Source organism: Glycine max, chromosome 14 (assembly GCF_000004515.6).
Source record: "Glycine max cultivar Williams 82 chromosome 14, Glycine_max_v4.0, whole genome shotgun sequence".
Taxonomy (NCBI): domain Eukaryota; kingdom Viridiplantae; phylum Streptophyta; class Magnoliopsida; order Fabales; family Fabaceae; genus Glycine; species Glycine max.
The window spans coordinates 11,165,421-11,187,318 of NC_038250.2; the positions used below are offsets into that span (position 1 = coordinate 11,165,421).

Here is a 21,898-nt window from a genome sequence, read left to right on the forward strand (position 1 = left end):
TAAAAAATTTATAAAAATAAATTTGGTATTTTTTAAATTCTAAAGGGACCCAAAATATATTTTGTCATATATAATAATCCATTTTGACACGGAAACCCTGTTATTGAAAACGTTTAAGAATCTAATTATTTCAACCATAAATGTGACTTGTGTGCAAGACAGCAATAGGTCTTATAGACTAAAATTAAAAGTCATAAAATTATATAGATTTTGGATTTTATTTAGCAAGTTTTACCTGTAATTTTTATAGTTTTTCATAAATTTTATTTAATAATAAAAAGAGTGTGTTGCTGATACATTTCAAGTAGAGAAATGCATTTGCATATTTCGGAATTCAGATACTCTTTCTAACAATTTTCATGTGCTACCTCAGAATATTAACATTGCTATACATTATAAAGGATGCTTTTTACGGTCATCTCACTGTGTGCTGCACTCTTTTAAGTTTTAAGTTTGACGATTGAAATGAAAGATGTAGTTACATCTGATAATGTTGAAATAAATTAATGTAAATTCATTTTGCAATGTTGATGCATTAAACGCCACACATTTTTTTGAAGAATCTAACTCACGTTGTGTCTCCACCTCTATTTATCTCCATGCTATAACATCTTACACGTTGCACTATAGCATCTCATGTATGCTACCTCTTATCCCTGTTGTAAAATAGTTGATTGACAATTTCGAACATATTCACATAAATGTTTCACGATATTTTTTTAGTGAATCACTAATTTAATTCTTGAAATTATAATGACTAGTTAAACTAGTCCTTAAAATTAATAAAATTATAATATAGATCTTTAAATTGTACATTACTGTTAGTTCTTAAAAGCGTGTGATTAGTCAAATTAGTCTTTGATTTTTTTAAAAAGACAATAACTTTGAAATTGTAAATCGTAAATCAATCAAATTTCTTGGTTATTAGCTAGTGTCATCTAACACCATCAAAAAGACTGAATTGGTATATTAAATGTTTGAGTGGCACGCATATATAGTTATCAGTCACAAAAAATGATTGAAACATTAGTAGACTAATAATTGATTTTTTTTTTTCATTTCTTATGTCTTTGTTCTTTCTTCACCCATTAGTTTTGTATTAATTTTCAAATCTACCTAATGAGAAAAAACCACCACAGGGACTCCTAAAATAAAGGTGTGAAATACACAATTAAACAAGGGGTCTCAACCTTTTTAACATCATTTAACTATGCATGATTCATACAATTAAGATTCATGAAGGATTCTTAGAGTATTATGCTTACACAATAAAGATTTTTTTTATCGCCAAATATAGTTAATTGTCAGTGATGTACTCGGTAACCTTTTAGGGATGTTGTCTGAACATCTTGAAATCATGCATATGTTCTGTGTGGAGGGGAGCAGGAGCATTCAAATGATGATTGCAAGTTCTACTTCATGAAAAATTTCTTGTGGAAGCAAGAGTCACGCCATCATAATGAACTCAACGAATCAAATGATTGACATTTCAATCTTGAGAATGTTGGATGCAATTCATGGGACCAACCCAAGTAGGATTCAAAGCCGATGATAATTTATTTAAAAATCTTGAGATTCAAGTTGAGAAACTAATAGAACAAATTGCTGAAAAATCTTTTATGATCATAAAAAATATTACAGCAAAGGTTAAATCACATGAAGAGAGTATTGTAGAAAAGCAGGATTCTAAGAGAGTTGTACATTGTTAGTATAGTTATTATTTATTTACAATTAAAATATAAAACCATTTAATTAAAATACACTATGTAAATATTTATTGCACTATAATTTAATTAAAAATTAACATATATTATATGTTTTTTCATAACTATTTTAAAAATTATAATGGAAATATTTTCTGATTAATTAATAATATAATTTATTTTTATAATAACGATACATAAAAATGAAACTGTAAATGCTGCAAGAATTACAAACTAATAATGTTTACTTCGAATGATGTGGCATAAAACAATTGGGAGATTCACCCAGATACTAGTAGGCACCTTCGTAGGCGATCAGCCCTCCTGGTTTCCCCTTGCAGAAGAAAAACGATTTCCCATGGAAGCATATAAAAATTATCAAAACACGCAGAAGAAGAAGAACAACAACAAAGGGCTTCTGAATTATCGTGTTTTGATCAGAATCTGAGGAGAAAATCACATAATTTCGAATTTGAGTTTTCGTGTAGAAAAAGGAAGAGAAGAAAATGGAATCGGAGGATTTGGTCAAACAGGAATTGGAGGAATTGCAGAAACAATTGGGGAAGAAGCAAAAGTTTGAAGCTTCTGTTTCGTCTCTTAAAACCCTTCTCCAACGCACTTACCCATCAGCTTCCCCGGCGCTTCGTAAATCCGTACGCTCTTTTTTCGTTTCTTTTTCTCTATTTATGTTCCAATTTTCTCATTATAATTTGTTACTAATTGTTGCCACGTTCTTCAATTTAAATTCTTAATGTTTCAGCCTTTCAGGGTTTAGTTCCTTTTCCGCTGTTTCGTTTCGTTTGGTCCCAAAGAATTGATTTTTGATTTGCTTGGATTGATAAGTATGGTTGTGTATTTAATAATAATTTATAAAAATAGATGTTTGGTGAACCTAGCTCATATGGTTATTGTGCCAATCATTGATTCAACTGAAAAGTTTGTAGGTCATGTCATGTGTAAGCACCTAGGAAGCATGAAGCATGAACAATTTGAAACCATCTTGAATATTGTATTAACACTTTGAAGTCTTCTAGCTGCAGTTTATGCCTTGTATTTTTTTATTTTTGAATTCCAAAACAAGTTGGAACATCACAATATTATATCTATATCAAGGTTTTGAAAAACAGTTTACGACTGCAAGGTTTTTGGGGTGTCTGCAATTGCATCACAACTGCAATCTGCAATTATGGCCCTGTCAACCGCATTTCTGTACAATTTTCTGCAATGTGAAAGATTGTGACAAAACCGCAAATTAGACTGTAACCCACAATTTAAAACATTGATCTAAGTTGACTCTTGCTCATTTTTAAAGCATTGTTTCTCTCTTGTGAATTATGATTTAGAATTTTTATATTGTTAGTTTTAAATTAATTTTATATGCTCTATTATAGTAGTTTAGTGTTTAGTGTCTGTGATGTTAAAAATTTCTCGTACGTGTAGTATTGCATTTGTGTCATGTATTGTATCCGTGCTTTTTTGGTAGGCACCCTTGTGAGGCTTGTGACAGGTGTGACCTTTGAATAGGTCAACCGTTCCTCTCTCAACTTTGATGTAAAAGAAAATGTTAGTTATTGTTCGCTGAAAAGCTAAAAGCTAGGAAATTGACTGTGTTGTTGCTGGTGGTGACAGTTTTATTCAGTTCTATGCCGAGTTGCTACTGTGTTGAAGACCAGGTATACAGCACCAGGTTTCTGGAATGCTGGACTGGGCCTTTTTGAGCAGGCTCATTTGCTTGTTTCTGATCCTTCTGAGAAGGAGCACTTGAAGGCTTGCATTGCTCAGGCCAGGGAACATTTGCATCTAGAAGACAACCCATCACAAACTTTACGACCTGCAGATAATCAGGCAAACAGAGGTGATTTCTTTTCAGAATAGTTGCATTTATGTGTTGTGCGTATCCTTCAGAGGTTTTGAAATCATTGACCCTTGTCTTATGTTCATCACATTTCTCAATGATTCAGGGTATCTTTTTGAGGGCCACCTTACGGTTGATCCTGAACCACCTCAGCCGCAATGGTTGGTGCAGTCAAACCTCTTGACAACAGCTGCTACACTCTTTGCTGCTGAATCCTCTCAAGCTTCAGAAGCAAATGAAACCACTCAAGATGATGCCACAAATATGCTTGAAGATCTTCTAAATAGATTGGAAGAAGTTGTGCCCTTGGTATTTATTCAAAATATTCCATGTGCTTTTGATTACCATCGCTCATTACAGTTACAATTTTACGCTCTTAAATATCATAATGGCTTTGAATTTCTTGGTCTAGTTTCTGAAGTTGGATAAGTTTCTAGAATGAGGTATAATGTGGCTTAGTCAATGTTTGAACTGAACATAACTACATAAAACCAGGCTATTGTAGATTCATTTGAGATCATTGACAAATTGTCTAAGCTTTACTTGGAACATACCTAGTTGACTTTGAACAAGAATTTCTTCAGGTTAAATTTAACAAACCAAGCTACTTGAAATTGGTTCAATAGAATGCTTTTCCGCAATAGGTTAAAGAATCAATGCTAACAGGCTAGGAATCAAGTCAACTTCTTTTTAAATCCTTATGCATTCTATCCCTTGTCGCAGCCACTTTAGTGGATCTGTTATTGATATTGATGCATCTCTGAAGGGTAACTTGATATAAACAACTTACTCAATTCAACTCATTTTGTTAATTCTTTGGTCATATTGTAGCTCTTTTCAACTTGCTTTTTGATTGATATATATTTTGTCTATTATGAGCAGCCATTCCATTGTTACACTTTGCACTGTTCACTCAAGGAAGACTTGCTGTAATTTTTACTTTTTTGGGTTAGATGGTGGATGTAGGTCCTGTAGCTCCAAGAGCCCCTCCTGCCAGTAAAGAGGTCGTGGCAAATCTTCCGGTCATTACTCTCACAGAGGAAATCCTGGCTAATTTAGGGAAAGATGCAGAGTGTGCAATTTGCAGGGAGAACTTGGTTTTAAATGACAAAATGCAAGAGTTGCCATGCAAGCACACATTCCACCCACCATGTCTAAAGCCATGGCTGGTATTGTCCCTAACTCCACAGATCTATTGGAAATTTTATGTTCTTCTTTTGAAATCAACTTCATGCATTTTATTCTATGGAATTCTTGAAGAAATGACATGATTAGATATAAGATGTGTTCAGTTTTATCCTTTATGTGGCAGGATGAGCACAATTCTTGTCCCATCTGTCGGCATGAGCTGCAAACTGATGATCATGCCTATGAGAGCTGGAAGGAGCGTGAAAAGGAAGCTGAAGAAGAGAGGAAAGGTGCTGAAAATGCAATTCGAGGTGGTGAATACATGTATGTTTAAATGGCCATTCAATGTATGGTTAACAATATGGTTGTTCATGTAACAATGGATTTGAAATCTTTATTTGGTGAATAGTTGTGTATTCTTTATTGTTTCAAGCAATAGAGATATCTCAAATTTTTAGGGTTGTTCAAGGGTTTAACAATAGTTTCATGAAATGCACCCAATTAACAATTTAGGTTATAACTTTTTGTGTGTGTATAACAGTGGCAACAAGATTAGAACCTAAGATCTGTGCAAACTTCCCGAACTCCCTGTCACTAAGTCTATCCTAGTGGGTATTTAGTTTATAACTATCCACTTAAAGTTAAAATGTAAAATTGTAATGATTTGTAGAAAACCTATCAACGTTGAGTGGTAAACATGACACTGAAAGTGGGTTCAGCCTCACATAATACTTCTACGGAGTTGGTGTTAAGAGAATTAGGGACTACAAAGCTTAAGGATCATTTTTGGAAAAAATAAACAATTTCTTTTATTTTGAGGGACAAATAATATATTTGGAAATTTTACTAAACTACCCGTTAACCAATAAGGTCGCTGGTGATTAAGTTAACACTAGCCAATAGTTATAGAATTATTTCTTTTTAAGATTAAAATGCATGTCACGTGAAATTAATCTGAGTTGTTATCAAACTTGTCTATAGTTACTAAGGGAGTTTAACTCAGTTGATTTAATAGGGTATGTGAATTGCTGTAAACTCCTTCTGTCTTCGATTTTTATAGATAAAAAATTATCTACAGTTTCATGTGCTTAAATAAGGATGCATAATAAATAAAACAAGTAAAGAATATTGAATTGCGCATCTAAAATAGAAAAATGGTATAATTTATATGCTTTTTTTTTTGCAAGAGCTATAATTTATATGCTGGAATGTGAAGAAGGCCTATAAAAGAAATCAAAGAATTCTTACTAATATTTTATTGAAAGATGATGAAATTTGTCTGTTAGTTTGAGATAAAACCAATGCCCAAACTAAAGATGAATCCTTGATCTTGTTTGCTGGAGTCACTATTCTATCAATGGGATGGTGTCACTCACTACCTTTCAAACTAGCATCTTCAATGACCATTACTCACAACCTTTCAAACTAGCATCTTCAATGACCATTACTCAACCAATCACCTCATCGCTTACATACACTACTTTGGGAGGGTTTAAAACCCAATTTAAATTAACTTCACCGTGAAGTATTAGAATAGACTCTGCTGAGACAAAAAATATTGAACTATCAAGTTTTATAAATATGTGAGTTAATTTTAACTTACATATTGATCATATGATGAAACTTTCAAGAAATTAAGATACGCAAGTTAATTTTAACTTGCATAAAATTTAATTCATCATTTTATTTTCTATTCCTATAAATTATCCAAATAAGCCCCAAGTATGACGGCGTCAAAGAATGTTCAGCCATTGAAAATGATATTGCAACCTTTCCATAGAAGTTCCACATCATCTCAAACGAACTATACTACAAAGTACAAACAAACGTAAACCTGCTTAATGGATAAAAAAATTATTAGCATATTATACCAAAACCTTCATAAAACAATCGAAATTAATGTGGTGAACATCCACCAAAGTAAACTGTATAAGTACAAATGTAGAACCTCTCATTCACATGTAAAGAAGAAGACTAGCAAAAAACGAAAGTATCTCAGTGATGTATTTAACAGCACTCTTCAACCAATCTTTTCATAAGCAAGCAATTTCGAAGTAATTTGATCCAGCTGCTGCAAGTCTCAACCCAGCAAATCTAGCAATGCTGAATGCTGACCTCACAATGCAACCATTATTACCTCAACAATGAATATTTTCTATTTAGTCATCAGTACTGTATAAAGAGTATCAAGCTTAAAATATATCAAAATGCCTAATATAGCCCAGCCACATTTTAGCATGGCACTAAAAAACAGACGAATCACAACTTCTAGCCAAATTGCAACCATTATTAACTCGAAAGTACACTCAAATATACACTAGCGCCAGAGGCTCAGGAAACAAAGTTACCACAGCAGCACCGCAATGACTTGTGAATACACTGATAATAAAATAGCTGCTGCGCAAAGCTTCCCCAGAATACAAAGTGAAAATACCTCCATAACAAACTTCTTGATATGTAAAGGATTTCTTGAACACAACCACACATGGTTGTTACGATCAGAAAACTGTGAACCACAGGAACCTTGGATCCTAATAACACAGCATCTGTTAACTACCAGGTTTCCTACTCCACCTATTTGCAGATCTTGATGAACTTAGATTCGAGTCACGGGGCTCTGAGAACCTATCATTTCTAGTTGCAGATCTAGGTGAACTTAGATTTGAGTCACGGGGCTCCGAGAACCTATCATTTCTAGTTGCAGATCTTGGTGAATTTAGATTTGAGTCATGGGGCTCTAAGAACCTATCATTTCTAGTTGCAGATCCCATTGCATCATTCCTGCCACCTCCTCTCCTGTCTTTATGTCTCTTTGTGTGACGACTAGGTCTGTGCCCACTTGATTTCTTTTCCTGCTCAACTTCATAGGCCAATGGTTGGATCCCCTGAAGATCGGGTTCTGGAACATACCCAAAAGGCCGCTTGGACACATCCATTCTTCTAAATGTGATTGATATCCTAATAAAAGTTTAACAAAAAAACAATACAGATCAATAATACGTTATTTGTTTAAAAACCACATAGAATACCAAACCGGTTAATACCTTTTGGTAGGAACTGCAGGCACGCAATGCTTAGCTACATCAGCTCCATTTCCGTTCAAGACAAGTACAGATCTGGAGAAAAAAGACTAGGTATAAAATCCTGGTCTATAAAAGTAAGAAATTTGATGAAGAATTCAATCTAACTAGATATAAAGACATGTAATAATAGTTGAAATTTTATAACAAATAAGAATACAGAGGATAAATCCATATTGAATACTTACCCCATAGGTAACGGAATAGCAATTGAGCCATCAAATTCACCAGGGCCTACAATTTTTAAGTTTGATCCAAAAACTATATTGCACTCACTAAGAAATGATACAGTGCAAAATGGTCGAACAAAGTCATGGTTATCTATATGTGGAGGTATACAGTCCCCTTCTTCATAGATATTAACAATGCAACTATCTGGCACACAAGTAGGAGGGAGTACATGCCACTTGATAAGACGTCGAATAATGACCTTGAAAAGAGCAGGTATAGGATCAACCATTCCATTCCCAAGAATACCAGGTGGGTTACCATCTCTATCCTGTAAGCAGAAAGTTACATTTTAAGAGCTAAATCACTTTATCAAACTCATCAACAATTATACTGTGCTCCCAAGCATTAAGTTACTCTATTTCCAAATAAAGAAAATGTAAAAGAAGGACGAGAGATAGACTTACCACTGCATAATTGTAACAGCACCCAAATTGGATGGTTTGGCGTCCCTTACCCCTCATCCACTTTTGGGGAGCTGAAAACGTTTGCTCTGTAAAAGAGAAGAATTAACATCATATAGTCCATCAGAAATAACACCACCAAACAGATTTACTAAATAGTCAATAAACTATAGACAATTGGGGTGAAAAAAATATTATTTTCGGTATGTTAATGTGTATAGGTAGCATATGCATCGAGCCCACTGAATCATGATGACTTTCAGTTAATGACTTTCAGTTACAAAATAGTCAATGTTTTCTTATTTTTTAATTACGAAAATAGTCAATGTTTTCGGTTACTTAAGCAGTCAATGTTTTCTTATTTTTCTAATGTTGACAATTTTCTTCAGCGAGGCGAGACTATTTGATAAATCAGAAGCAATTATATCACTACAAAAATATTAATAGAATAACTGACATGACAGAACAAACATGGTATGGATAATTTGTAGTGTCAGATACAACAGAATAGGAAGACACACATCATTAATATAAATCTACAGCGAGTCGCAGTTATAGATAATCAAATTCATGATATTACTTTACACCAGTTAGTGGTTGTGCTTTGGAACACTATAAATCATCTAATTACATTTATATTAGGAGTAAACATATAATTCAATCCTTGAAATATGTTATTTTTGTGTTGTTTTAGTCCCCAGGAAGTTTCTGTTTATACAAATTGGTCCCCAGAGTTCTCAAGTTGCTAAGGAAAAAATCACCCCACTGAAGTTGTTAGCATGTTAACAAGTTCGCCCATCATGAGAACAATTAAACTTGCAAGACTAAAACAACACAAGCAATAAACGCCAAATCGTATATTTACAATTTTCACAAAATTCGTAGCACTAGAAGCCATTCAGAGTGACTACAATTTTGGACACAATTGTACTAGGTACATGTTATTTTCTTCTGTTCTTTCGATGCACAATAATGACAACGAGGTTTAAACCTAAGGCCTAAGCATGTAGTCAAAAGTTCAATTTTTAGGACCATGTGTACAAAATAACACATCTGTTGGGAGAGGTCAACCCCCCTTAAATGTGATCTTAGTACCTCAAGGGATTAATCGTACTAGGTACACGTTATTTTCTTCTTTTCTTTCAATGCACAATAACAGCAACGAGGTTTGAGCCTAAAGCCTAAGCATGTAGTCAAAGGTTCAATTTTTAGGTCCACGTGTACAAACTAACACATCTGCTGGGAGAGACCAATCCCTTAATGCTTCTCAGTACCTCGAGGGATTAATCTATGACTCTAGGCTGGAGCATATCCTGATTTCAGTTCAAAAAACCTAAGACTTCATGCAAACTATCCAAACCCCCAGTTCGTCATCCTCTTCTTTAATAAGAAAATGTAAATATTCATAGAAAAACATCAAAACAAAGATGGAATTTTAGTCAAAAGGTCAGTTGATGCATCACTAGACAACTACATAACAATGAAATAAAATCACATAACAAAAACACTACCCTAAAAGGATGAGATAACAAACCTTTCAATTCCCCCTTTCTCCCCATTTCCTGCAACGAGGCGACATAATTAACAATCCTCTTCTGCTCAGCAGCACTGAAAATCCCAGTGTGCAGCTCAAGCCCTTCAAGAATGTTCACAAGCTTCCCGTTAACCCTCTCAAAGCAGATAAAGTCCTTCTTTCGCCTCACATTCATGAACCTAATGTACTCCCTCTGCTCCCTCGGCAGAGTAGGCTTCTCAGCCACAACCTTAGCCACATGAGAGAAAGCATTCGAATCACCCACCGCAAAATTCCCGCCATTGTTGCTGTCTTCTTCGTCGCCGAACTCGTCATCTTCTTGGGCCATGTCGGCCCATGAAATCCTCTGGCTCGGAGTCTCCACATTGGAGTTATTCACCTCCGCCCCGTCCTTCCAACTCCCGAGAGAATGCGCGTCGCAGTTGTCGCAGTTATCCTCCACGTCGACGTCGTTTTGGTCACTGGGGATTTCGTTTTGAGGCGCTTCACCTGAAACCAAAGGAACGAAATGGTGTGAGAAGGAAAACGTTTATACCCAGATGGAAAAAACGAGAATTTCGAAGGAAAGTGAGGGTATTGCGACCTGGGTCGATGGAGCGGATGCGATCGGAGAGGGACAGGGTGCATCGAGTGCAGAGATCTCGTGAGAGGAAAGGGAGCCACGTGGCGAGAAACTCTGAAGCGGTTCGGAGATCGGAGGTGCTGTAGTTGAGGAGAAAAGGGTCGGCGTTGGAACCGTTGTTGCTGTTGGGTTGAGGTTGTCGGTGTTGTTCTTGGTCGTCCATGGCGCACTGAGTCAACTCGGAGGGTGGAATCGGAGACGAGAGAAACGCAGAGAGGAAGTAGAGACTGCACAAGAAGAAGAGAAGATACTCTGCTTCCTTCCTTCCTTTAAGATGCACACACACTTAATTTGCTTTATAAAGTTTTGGTTTTCAAAATATTTATAATTCGTTTTTCAAAATTACTTTTTTTCATCAAAACAAAATAAATCAGTCACATAGTATTTTTTAGTTTAAATGTAATTATGATTCTCTTATTTTATTCTATCCACAATTTTAGAATTGAAATATTTGATTTTTTTTTATTTTAAAAAATATGTGATTTTAGTCTTTTTATTTTAAAATAAAAATATTTAATCTTCCTATTTTAAAAAGATTACAATTTTGGTCAAAATTTTAGTTTTTTTCCATATTCTTTTTCAATTAATCATAAATCTAACATTTATTTAAGATATTATCAATAAGTAATTTTTAATTAATTACAAAATAAGAAATAAAAATAGGAAAAATTATGGGTTAAACCAAAATGGTAAATTTTCTAAAATACAGGAACTAAACTTATGGATTTTTTTTAAAATAATAATGAAAGTAAGTTAGTACAACAAATCATGCATCATTTGAAAACTTACTCATGTACCATGGCATTCACATCTCATACATATAAGAATCATGCATCACATGATTCACTCATTTCAATATACATAAAGTCATGTTCATACTCAAAAGAAATAATGTTCCCAAACATAATTCAATCACAATCAAGATTATCAAAATCGAGAGTCTACACAAACTCGTGAGAGCTCCGTAGACGTGACTCCTAGACTCATAAGAGTCTACTTTGTAAAAAACAATACCTATGGTTAAAATGGTCTTGCAACCTCTTCCAACATCTTCTTTACTCTAGTCAACTTCTCAATTTCCCTGCCTGAAATTAGTTAAGAATAACAATTGATAAGAATAAGGCTACTAGCCTACTACACAGCCAGAAAAAAATTCAGTAAAAATTTGTCAAGATTCAATAAGAACAGTTATATAAGTCAAAATGGTTAGGAACTAGGAATCAATCAACTATCCAGAGTCAAAAACAATGATTTACTCATTATACCAAAAATTAAGCTCATATAATACTTCCTAACAAGAAACAGTTAGCATGGCATGCTTCAAACTGCTTGCATAAAAATTACAAGTCATGTTGTCTCTTGTAATTTCATCTAAGTTATCACAACCCAGTCGAGAAACTACTTCTGCAAAAAGAAAGAAGCCTTTAGGACTTGAGACAAACATTTTAAACCACCCCAACCTCCCATTGCTTAACAAAAACTGTAAACAAAAAAACTAGGGAGCGTTGTGTACTTTGAACTGAAATAATAGCATCAGTTGTAGCATATCCAACTCTGTATTTATCGTACAGAGCACCAAGTTCATCTTGTACCTAACAATCTAACATCATTTATCAATTATCAGAGACATTAGGAATTTAGATTTACTGAAAGAAGTTTGTAAACTTGGGCCACTACACTTTTTAGTTTTCACAGCAGGGAATAAACCTTTAGGTATGATCCTGAAATAGATATTTTAGATGAAGCACTCCTGGGTCATGGTCGTGGCTCGTGGTACTCGCGACTTCGAAGCTTCTCTTGAGCTCGTCGTTGACACTAGTAGCAAGCTGCCAAGCTTCTCTTGAGCTCGTCATGTTCATGGGTGGGACTCGTGGCTTCCAACAGAACTAGGCAACCACCGCACCGCACTGCCGTGTCACGTGTCGTCTGGTCTCACACTCTCGCGTTGCATCGCTGCTGAATAGCTCTAACTCGCCGTGAATGAAGAACATGGACAAACACAAAATGAAAGAAGCAAAATCCCTAAATCAGAGTGAAGCAGTGGGCACAAAATGACGCCGTATCGTGGAAAAAAATTTTCCAACTGAACTCGTGTGACTTGGGCTAGACTTGCGAGTTTACACGAGTCTACCGCGAGTCCACCGAATCTATACAAAAACAAGTTTGCTTCTGAGTTGACTCGCAGGGACCAAGTAAACTCTTAAACTCGTAAGAGTCTACGAGTTGACTCTAGAGTTTGACAACCATGATCACAACCATCCTTAAGCACACTTGAATAAGTAGTACACTATTCAACCCATCCAAATTCTATATATTTTTCTATTATAGCAATTATCTATTAACACCAATAATCTGTATATCATTTCTTAATTTCTTAGGGTACTACTTCCTTTATTTCCTTTTATGTCCTATGACCTCTGTATGGTGTAAATTCTATATTTGGAGTTATATTAACCCAATCAAGTTTATTCCTATCTTGTTGGTAAGATAAGACAATTATCTATAACTTCTATGTTCACCTCAAAAGCTAGTTTAATCGGCTACTATGCCTAAAATCAGGACGAACATGAACTAATTGCATAATCCTAACGTATCGACCTTTGCTCACTAATTGTTCTACATATAGAGTTACAGAAGTCCAAATTAGGTTAAACCAAAGTCATTTGTTAACTAACATGTAAAGCTACATTTCTTATAAAGACACCTAAGCCTAGTTCAGTTATCTTTCTAACTCGTTTTTGTCACTAAAATCACGTCCAATTAAAATATAACCGGGAAGAGTAAAAACATACACCAACAACTAAAGAATGCAATAACTTGGTGACATCGTCCACCACAATCCCTACAACTCTATTGCAAGGAGACAAACTTTGCACAAACTTTGTGGCATCGTCCACTACAATTCCCACAACTCTTACTAAGGCTAAAGCATGAGTGTGATTTAAAACACGATCCCACACCACCTATATACCTCGAGTTTGAAAACTCTTAGGGGAAAATAAAAAAATATTAACTACCAGGGGCTCCGCGCTTAACCCTAAGTTCACTCTATTCTTTTGTGCTCCTAAGGCTTGGTGGCCTCCTCTATATATAGGGGAAGAAAGGGATTCATGAGATTATTTTGCCCAATGTGAGACTTAAGGTGTTTTTCCTGATCAGGTGGCCTACTTTGGAGCCGATTTTCTCTAAGATAGAATTTGGTTTACGAGGTGTTGGGACGAATTACAGCTTTTTCAGCAATCTTTCCAACTTTGCAAACAACACTAGACCTAGACAATTTTTCAAGCATTCTAACTATAAGAACTTAATCTATTACTCCTCTAATACCAAATATAATAACTACAATACTAACATGATTATATAACACACATAACATAACATAATATAATATGATAAAGACGACGATGACAACAACAACAACAACAACAATAACAACAAAAATTTATAGAAAATATGACATGAGGATCTTAATAAGGTTTCTCCTTAAGTTATATTCCTAATTCTCGAAGCTTGGGGGTGTTACATCAATCATACCCTACGAGTTTCAACCTGAATTGCCTTTGTACTTGTTATCTTATTTCTTCTTTTTTTCTTGGTTCACTCAACTTTCTTCCTTTTTCTTTTTTCTTTTATTAAACCCATTTATGCTTTAATCAACTGCCACTTTTTTCAAACCCATTACCGTTTATTTATTTTACTTTACATTATTATTTTTTCTGTTAATTTTTAAACCAAATTCGGTCCGCATAAGCCTAATAGTTGAATTTGCTTTTGTTTCCTTTGATAATTTTTCTTTCCACGTTGAACTCATAAAGAAAAAAAAAACAAAAATAATCAACAATAAAAACAAAATAGAACAAACATTAAATAAATATAAGTATATGCTACATGAACCCTAACGAAAAAGGAAAGTTTGGTCAAACATGGTAAACATAATTCCCATATAGTTTCAACGACCTTTAATGTAATTAGAGTAACAAAGCCATTTTTTACACTGAACTAGTTGTATTGCATGGACCTCATTTCCGAACGAATGCCACAATAATAAACTAGCAGCAAAAATAGGTGTCTTATTTGAGCGGGCATGACTTGCATACTAAAATATGCCTTCATTGTCCTTGACTTCCCTGAAACTTACCACTTCTTGTACCAACTCCTTTGCAAAGTTAGTTGATGTGATCACCTTACATATAACAAACATTATTAAGCACTAAGAGCTGTTACAACTATATCAAGATTCATGAACACATGAATTTTTGAGAAAGAGAGCATTATGAACAAGCAGAAATCAAGATCAAATATTTCACTATGAGCAACCACCCCCATAATAGAATTCAAATACTTTATGAAATTGAGAAAGTGGTGATATCTCAGTACCATACAAATACTATAATATGGAAAACAAATCTGTAAAGGAAGAAAGAAATATTAAACATAGGTTGATAAAACAAAATATCATCATTCTAATAGAATTATGATAGAACCATGGATAAGACAGTAATGTCTCTTACCTCTTGATAGGGCAATCAACATGAAAGTTAATAATATCAACATCAGTTTATTTATGACAAGTTAAAACTTTTGCGTCAACCTTATCTCAAGGACATCATGAACATAAAACTAAATAAAGTCAAATGTATTGTGCATTAGACATGTCAATAATGCAATGTATGTAAAAAAAAGGGATGCCAAGAAACAACTTGTGAAGGTCAAAACTCAACACAATTTATCAAATACAACAAAACATAATGATATGTGATAAAGTGTTACAAATATATTATAATATAGGCTAGCTAGTAGCTAAGCTTATAAAGCCTATGTGACTTTATGTAATTAGTTCAATTTGTACTATAATGCTTGGTAGTTGTCATAAAAATGTTTGTTAGTAATCACTACTAGCTAGTTCATCGAACTACATAATAGTTCCAGATTTAACTGATTTGTTAGGAATCTTATAAACGACTATTTTTCTTCATTGAAGATTCACTTTATTAAATGTCTCATATTTGTAGTAAATAGTAATCACACAATTCTAAGTTTTCCCTTACTTTTCTCTCATTATCTTGTATTACTTGATACTATAAATAATTAAGAAATGTTAGTAGTTCAAAAAATGAATACCGAACAATTTAATTTTTCTCAATTGCTATGAATTTTACAAGATAAACTTTACTATAGGTGCAATCTCTCATTCTAGACAAAATTCATCACTCGTAGCAATTGTCTTTGGGCAAGGGAGATGACCACATCACTATAATTAGTCCCAATTAGATTAGACAACCTGAAAAGATGCCAATATTTTTCATAATAAGGTATTTTCTATAGAACATCATAAACAAATGCAAATATATCTCTCCACAACCAATATTCAAAATTTGCAATAATCTATACTGAACCAACAACAAAGGCATGTCACTTATTTGAGCGAGCATGACTTGCATATTGAAACTTGTCATTTCTTGTACCAATCTTCTTTTGCAAAGCTAGCTAATTTAATCACCTTACATATAACAAGCATTATTAAGTAGTAAGAGTTGTTGGAAATATATTGTGATTCATGAACACAAAAAATTTGGGAGAAACACAACAATGTGAACAAGCAAATGTCAAGATCAAATATTCCACCATTAGGAACCAACCTCGGAACAGAATCCAAATTTGAGAAAGTGATGATATAATTATCAACACCATACAAGTAGACTATAATATGAGGAATAACTTAGTAAATCAAGAAATAAATGTTAAACATAGGTTGATAAAACAAAACAACATCATTCCAATAAATTATGTTAGCATAATGCATAAGATAGTATTGTCTCTTACCTCTTGACAGGAGAATTAACATGAAAGTTAATAATATCAACATCAGTTTATCCATGACAAGTTAAAACTTTTGCGTCAACCTTGTCTATCTCAAGGACATCATTAACCTAAAATGATTAAAGCCAAATGTATTGTGTATTAGACATGTCAATAATGTAATATATGCAAAAAGGGATGCAAAAAATAAATAAATTTGTCACTACTAAACAAATAGTTTTTTACGACGCATATTCTAAGACGATTCTAAAAAATTGTCTTACTATATAAGACAATGGTAATTTTGTAAATATTAGGTTTTTCAACGAAAACGATTTTTATAAAACCGTCTTAGAAACTACTATTCGATGACGGTTTTTGCAAAAACCGTCTTAGAAGGTTGTTATTCTAAGAGGGTTTTATAAAAACCGTATTTGTTGAAAGTGCCCTTTGTAACACCCCATTTTCATAAATAAATCAAAAAGAATTTTTATTTAAAAATTAATAGAATTTTAGAAAAATGATGAAATTTTTATAATTAAATAAATAAGGAGAAATAACTTTATCAATTAAAATAATGACTTGAAGGAAAATAAAAATGATATTTTATTTATTCATTTGATAGAAAATAAAATAGATTTCATTTTTATAAAATAAAAAATAGAGTAAATAAAAGGTTCAGAGTACCCTAACTATAAATAGAGATGTAAATAGGTCACCCTCTCTCAAATCCATTTTCTCTTCTTTCCTACCTAAAAACCCTCTCTTTTCTCCGCATACACTCAAATCTATCTCAGTAAAATGAAGATCTCGTACTCGTTAACCGTTGGATTGTCGTGAAATGTGAACGCTTGATTTGGAACTTATTTTTTGCACAGACCCACCGTTGACATTTTTGAGATAATGTGTGGTGGAAGAAATTTCCCTCGCACTGAGCTTTCTTTTTTCTCGCAGACACCCAAAATCTGTCCTAGTACAACTATGATCCCGAACTCGTCAACCATTGGATCACTCTGAAATTTGAACAAAACCTTGGAAACCCGTTTTCACACATTCTCACTGTTGGGATTTGAAAAATAATGTTTTCAAAGAGAAAAATTAGTCTTGCACCTTGACAGTAAAATGGAGGCTACAATCTCTTCGCCTTCTCTCTAACGTTGGGAAACCCTAACAGAGCAAATAGAGAAAAAACTTGAGGAATCTTAGGGAAATACTAGAGACACCGTTATCATTTCCGGACTACACACGTGAGCCCGCTTAGAGGTAACAGATGAGTTTATCGCAATTGGGATTAGAATGAACATGTGTAGGGATCCTTAGGGGATCAAATTGGGATTTATTTTGGGATGTTTATTGAATTATAATTTTTCCTTTATGATTATAAATACAATATTGTTGTGTTTGCAGACCAATTGATGTCCTGATGCGAATTGGTTGATAAAATTGAGTGCTCTTGGTGTTTTCGTGTTTTTAACCTAGGATTTTGATTCATTGATTTTGATATGATTGTGGGAAATTGTTTGAGGGGTTTTACTCCAGATGTTGTGAGAAAATTTTTTGTATAAATTGTTTGTACTTTGGACAAGATTTGCTAGATTGGCATGATAAATTGTTATATTGAGATTATGAAATTGTGATTAAAATTGTGCCTAAGTGGTAAATTGAATGTGTGATGAATTGTGAGATAACATGCTGCTTTGAGATCATAACATTGTTATTGGGATTGAGTATAAGTGCAAAGTTGAACATGCGTTGATTTGTGAGATACACATAAACATGTGATGATGGATTGTGACATTGTGATATGTTAAAATTGTGGACATGAAATTTGGTTGTGAATAAGTGTGTGGTTAACACTTGATGTGACAATATTTTTGTTGTGAGATGTGAATTATACAATAATTCAACTGGTATTTACCTTGAGAAAAGTTTTTATGCATAGTGTTAAAGGGAAAATGTAAGATCCTAGTTAGGAACCTAAAGTGTTAAATTGTAGCGCGATGTGTTAAACATGTTTGAAACACGAGTGTGAGGTCGTGGGTATTGTATAATTCATGAGCAGTGTCTATGTGCAAAAATTGTTTTAGGGGTTGGACTTGAATCAAGAAAGTGAGGCCTTAACGGATTCTTCGGAGTCTAGGCCTTGGGATAAAGACACTCGATTTGAGTACTCCTTTAAGCCTATGTTGATCCTATATGGTTGGAGCATTCTCACAAAACAGAGTGACCCTAAGTGGTCACCTTATGATTTTATTTAGTGAGAATGACTTGACATACCCATTATATGGTGTGTCTTGTTATGTACTCCTAAGCGCCTTAGTGTATTTTTTCATTGACATGGTACTACATTGCATATAGGCTTGAATCTTAGTATAATTGTTGCATAATGCTTGCTAATTGTCTATTATGAAATTGATGAGTGTTATTACATCTTGACCCGAGTGTGTGATTCACGTGTAGTGTGATTGGTGATTGAAAAATGAATTTTAAATGATAAAGTGGTGAAGTGACGTAGATTGTATTAAGTTGAGTTATGTTATAAATACTTTCATAATTTATTTTAATTACGTCTTTGTTTATTTGTTTTTTTAGAAATGTGATAACTCACTCCCTGTGTGCTATTTGTGTTTGAATCCTATGATGATCTCGAACCTTTTGTTCGTGGGAACAAATGACTAGGTGGATGACTTTAAAGAACCTCGTGTTAGAGGATGTTGGGACACGATGTTCTGATAGGATGTGAGATTAGGAATAAGTTTTTATTTTAATTGCATGATGTTATTTTATTTTATTTTACCTCACTGATTTAACAAAATTTATTTTGTAAACTTTGACGGCCTTGTTCTAAGCCGGATATGTTTTTAATAAGTTTTATTTGGTAATATTAAAGTGAATGTGATCCTTTTACTCATATGAGCTCCTTTATGTTAATTGAATAAAATCATTTTAGTTAATTCCATATTTTTATATGTTTTTCTTATTTATATGTATGTCGGGGTAGAGGGTGTCACACCCTCTACATATTGCTTCTGACTCTCCTTATCACTCTCACTCTCATTCTCATTTGATTTTGTCACGAACCCTAGGACCTCCTTTGTTCTTTTCATCTTCCACTCTCCCCATCTTCTTCCTTTTTCTTTTTCAAATTTGTGTCTTCACAACTCCACCGCACAAGTCAATCGATCCTCTCCCTTGTTTATTTTGCATCTCCCTTTCCCTCTTGGTCTCCGATGGTAAAGGGAGATGCGAAATAAAGGGCATGGTGGTGGTGTGGAAAGAGGCAGTGTGAGTGAAAGAGAAAGGAAGTAGGAAAAGGAGAGGCAAATGATAGGAAAGAAAAGGGACACCATCACATATGACGGTCGAAAATCACCGTGGCAGTGCTTCACAGAGGTTTCTCATGACTATGTTTTTTCTTTTTGTTTTTTGTTTTGCTCTACTTCTATCTTTGTTTACACCGTGAAGCTATATATTTTTTGTTGTTGCAGATCTTATTACTAGGTTTTTGGTCTTATGGGTTCTGTTTGTTATTGGTGTTTTTCGTTCTATTTTGAGTTGAATTCGTTGTGACAGTGCCCAAGAGTCAAGTTGTGTAGGGCGATGACTGTAGAGCCATGAGTGTTGCTGCTACACTCATGTGGTTTCAATTGTTTGTTTGTTCATGTTTTTTGCAGTGTGATTCAATTAATTATTTTATTCTTTTGTTGATTTTGGGTTTTAATTGTGCTTTGGAGACCATTGATTTTTTTGTTTTCAATTGTGTTTTGTAGACCGAGAAGGCTTTTCTGAAGCAACCAAAAGTGTTTCTCAAGTAAGCTTAGTGTTTGTTTTATGTGTTGAGGAGGGTTAGGCAAGGTTTTCTATTCTTAAGAACACCTTGGTATCAAGGCTTTTTTGGAATCTCTTGATGAAATTTCTTTTCTGTGCAGTACCATTGAGAGCACCAAAATGGTATAAATGTCCTGTTGGTGTGTCTTTTGGCTTTGGAGGAAAACTTGTGTCTTTTCATCGCAGGTCATCTATTGCATGTTCTCCGGTTGGCGCTTCAGAAGTAAGGTTTTAGTGCTTTGATCATATGTGAATGGCAAATTTCTTAACACTTTTAATTGACTTCATTCTATTTGTGATTTTCTAGGTTTATGTGCATAACTTGGTCACTGAAAATGGTCTAGTTAGTCTTTCATCTGTGGGTCATTTCCATTTTTAGTAGCAATGATGAGCAATGATCTCTTGATCTTAGTGAACACTAGACCATTGAAGTTTTGGAAAAAAACCCTTGCGCTTTTTTGTGATGTAAGTCTCTTTGGTCTTTGCTGCTTGTCTAATTTTTTATAGTAAGATTATGAAGTGCTGACATCATTTTAGTATTCCTATCGTTCTTAAATTTATAAAAAAGGAATGCCAAGTTACCTAATGAAGTTTTACTAGCATCTCATACTCACCTTCTCTTCTTATTATACCCTGGGTTTCTTTTAATAGTTTATTATTTCTTGTTAACATATTGCCATCTCTGTAATTGTCGCATATTGAAAGCCTGCATCTTTTGGCTTCACCTTTTGACCATTTATTCATATTGTTGTTACTAATGGAGTAATGGTCGTATTAAGATTGGATTAAACCGAGATCAAAGTTTCTCTTATAGTACAAATTAGAAACTTCATATTAGCCAGAAATTTTCGTGATTGAGTTATTATATATTACATATTATTCATGTTATCACATATTAACCGTTCGTTCAGAGATGAATGGACTATGCTTTGTGACATACTTGCTTCAAAACTCATGGGGGCTAGCAATACATTAGCTGCAACTCTGTGTTATATATGTGTTGAAAATATTGATAAAACTATTGAAATTTGGTCAAGGAGCCTGTCAAATGAGCACGAGGGAAAATCTTATGTTGACCTTCTTCAGGTAAGATTGACCCTCTTGTTGTAACTGTTATAAAATTCCCTCTTACCAATGTTGACCCTATTGTTAGGATTTAATGGAAAAGACTATTGTTGTTGCCTTGGCATTTGGACAGAAGCGGTTTAGTGCTTCTCTGTGCAACCTTGTTGAGAAACACCATAATTATTTGGTAATTTTCATATGTTACATTATTCTCATTAAAAACAGGTCATTTGTTAACCACATTTAGCGTGTAGAGCTGCAACTCATTAAAGTTAACTTTCATGGAGGAACACCATAATTATTTTGTTATTTAAGGATTCTTGATTGGAGAGACCTATTTTCATATTTTTTTTAGTTATTTGATTAATTATTATCTTGTTACAAATTCAGCTGCTAGGTTTCCATTTTTTAATTGTGAAACTTGATGTACACCTATATTTTTTTTCCACTTTTTTTGTTTCTTTTTCAAATGGTTATTGCATGCAGAGAAATACTTCAAAACTACTGCTTTTGAAAGTTCTCAATCAACATAGTGGGTCCTATTATGGTGCTGATAATTCCAATTATAATAGCAATTATTATTAGGTAGTTACTTAACTTTGTTCTTTACCATTTTCTTTTTTGGTGCAGAACATGTGTTTTTACAATTTAA

General features: G+C 33.9%; 2 protein-coding genes across 2 annotated transcripts; one reads left to right on the forward strand and one right to left on the reverse strand.

The window, feature by feature from the left end:
• The first annotated feature begins 1,998 nt into the window (after positions 1–1,998).
• Positions 1,999–5,094, forward strand: LOC100798732 (E3 ubiquitin-protein ligase AIP2). The gene is made up of 5 exons (XM_003544530.5): positions 1,999–2,356; positions 3,333–3,558; positions 3,665–3,867; positions 4,512–4,727; positions 4,871–5,094. The coding sequence occupies exons 1-5, from the start codon at positions 2,210–2,212 to the stop codon at positions 5,018–5,020; spliced, it is 942 nt and encodes a 313-aa protein (XP_003544578.1). The 5' UTR covers positions 1,999–2,209; the 3' UTR covers positions 5,021–5,094.
• A 1,611-nt stretch (positions 5,095–6,705) lies between these two features.
• On the reverse strand, positions 6,706–10,852 carry LOC100797674 (RNA demethylase ALKBH9B). The gene is made up of 6 exons (XM_003544528.5): positions 10,516–10,852; positions 9,933–10,421; positions 8,402–8,487; positions 7,955–8,265; positions 7,731–7,802; positions 6,706–7,644 (listed from the first exon to the last, which is right to left on the reverse strand). Exons 1-6 carry the CDS (start codon positions 10,715–10,717, stop codon positions 7,236–7,238), a joined length of 1,569 nt encoding a protein of 522 aa, XP_003544576.1. The 5' UTR covers positions 10,718–10,852; the 3' UTR covers positions 6,706–7,235.
• Between the last annotated feature and the right edge of the window lie 11,046 nt (positions 10,853–21,898).

Bases quoted from the DNA above. Each gene is read 5' to 3' on its own strand.
- LOC100798732 (XM_003544530.5), top strand. From the start codon at position 2,210: ATGGAATCGGAGGATTTGGTCAAACAGGAATTGGAGGAATTGCAGAAA. The intron at 2,357-3,332 runs GTACGCTCTTTT...TGGTGGTGACAG, and splicing joins CCCCGGCGCTTCGTAAATCC to TTTTATTCAGTTCTATGCCG. The intron at 4,728-4,870 runs GTATTGTCCCTA...TTTATGTGGCAG, and splicing joins CATGTCTAAAGCCATGGCTG to GATGAGCACAATTCTTGTCC.
- LOC100797674 (XM_003544528.5), bottom strand. From the start codon at position 10,717: ATGGACGACCAAGAACAACACCGACAACCTCAACCCAACAGCAACAAC. The intron at 8,488-9,932 runs GTTTGTTATCTC...TCTCTTTTACAG, and splicing joins GAGAAAGGGGGAATTGAAAG to AGCAAACGTTTTCAGCTCCC. The intron at 7,803-7,954 runs GTAAGTATTCAA...TTTTTTCTCCAG, and splicing joins GCTATTCCGTTACCTATGGG to ATCTGTACTTGTCTTGAACG.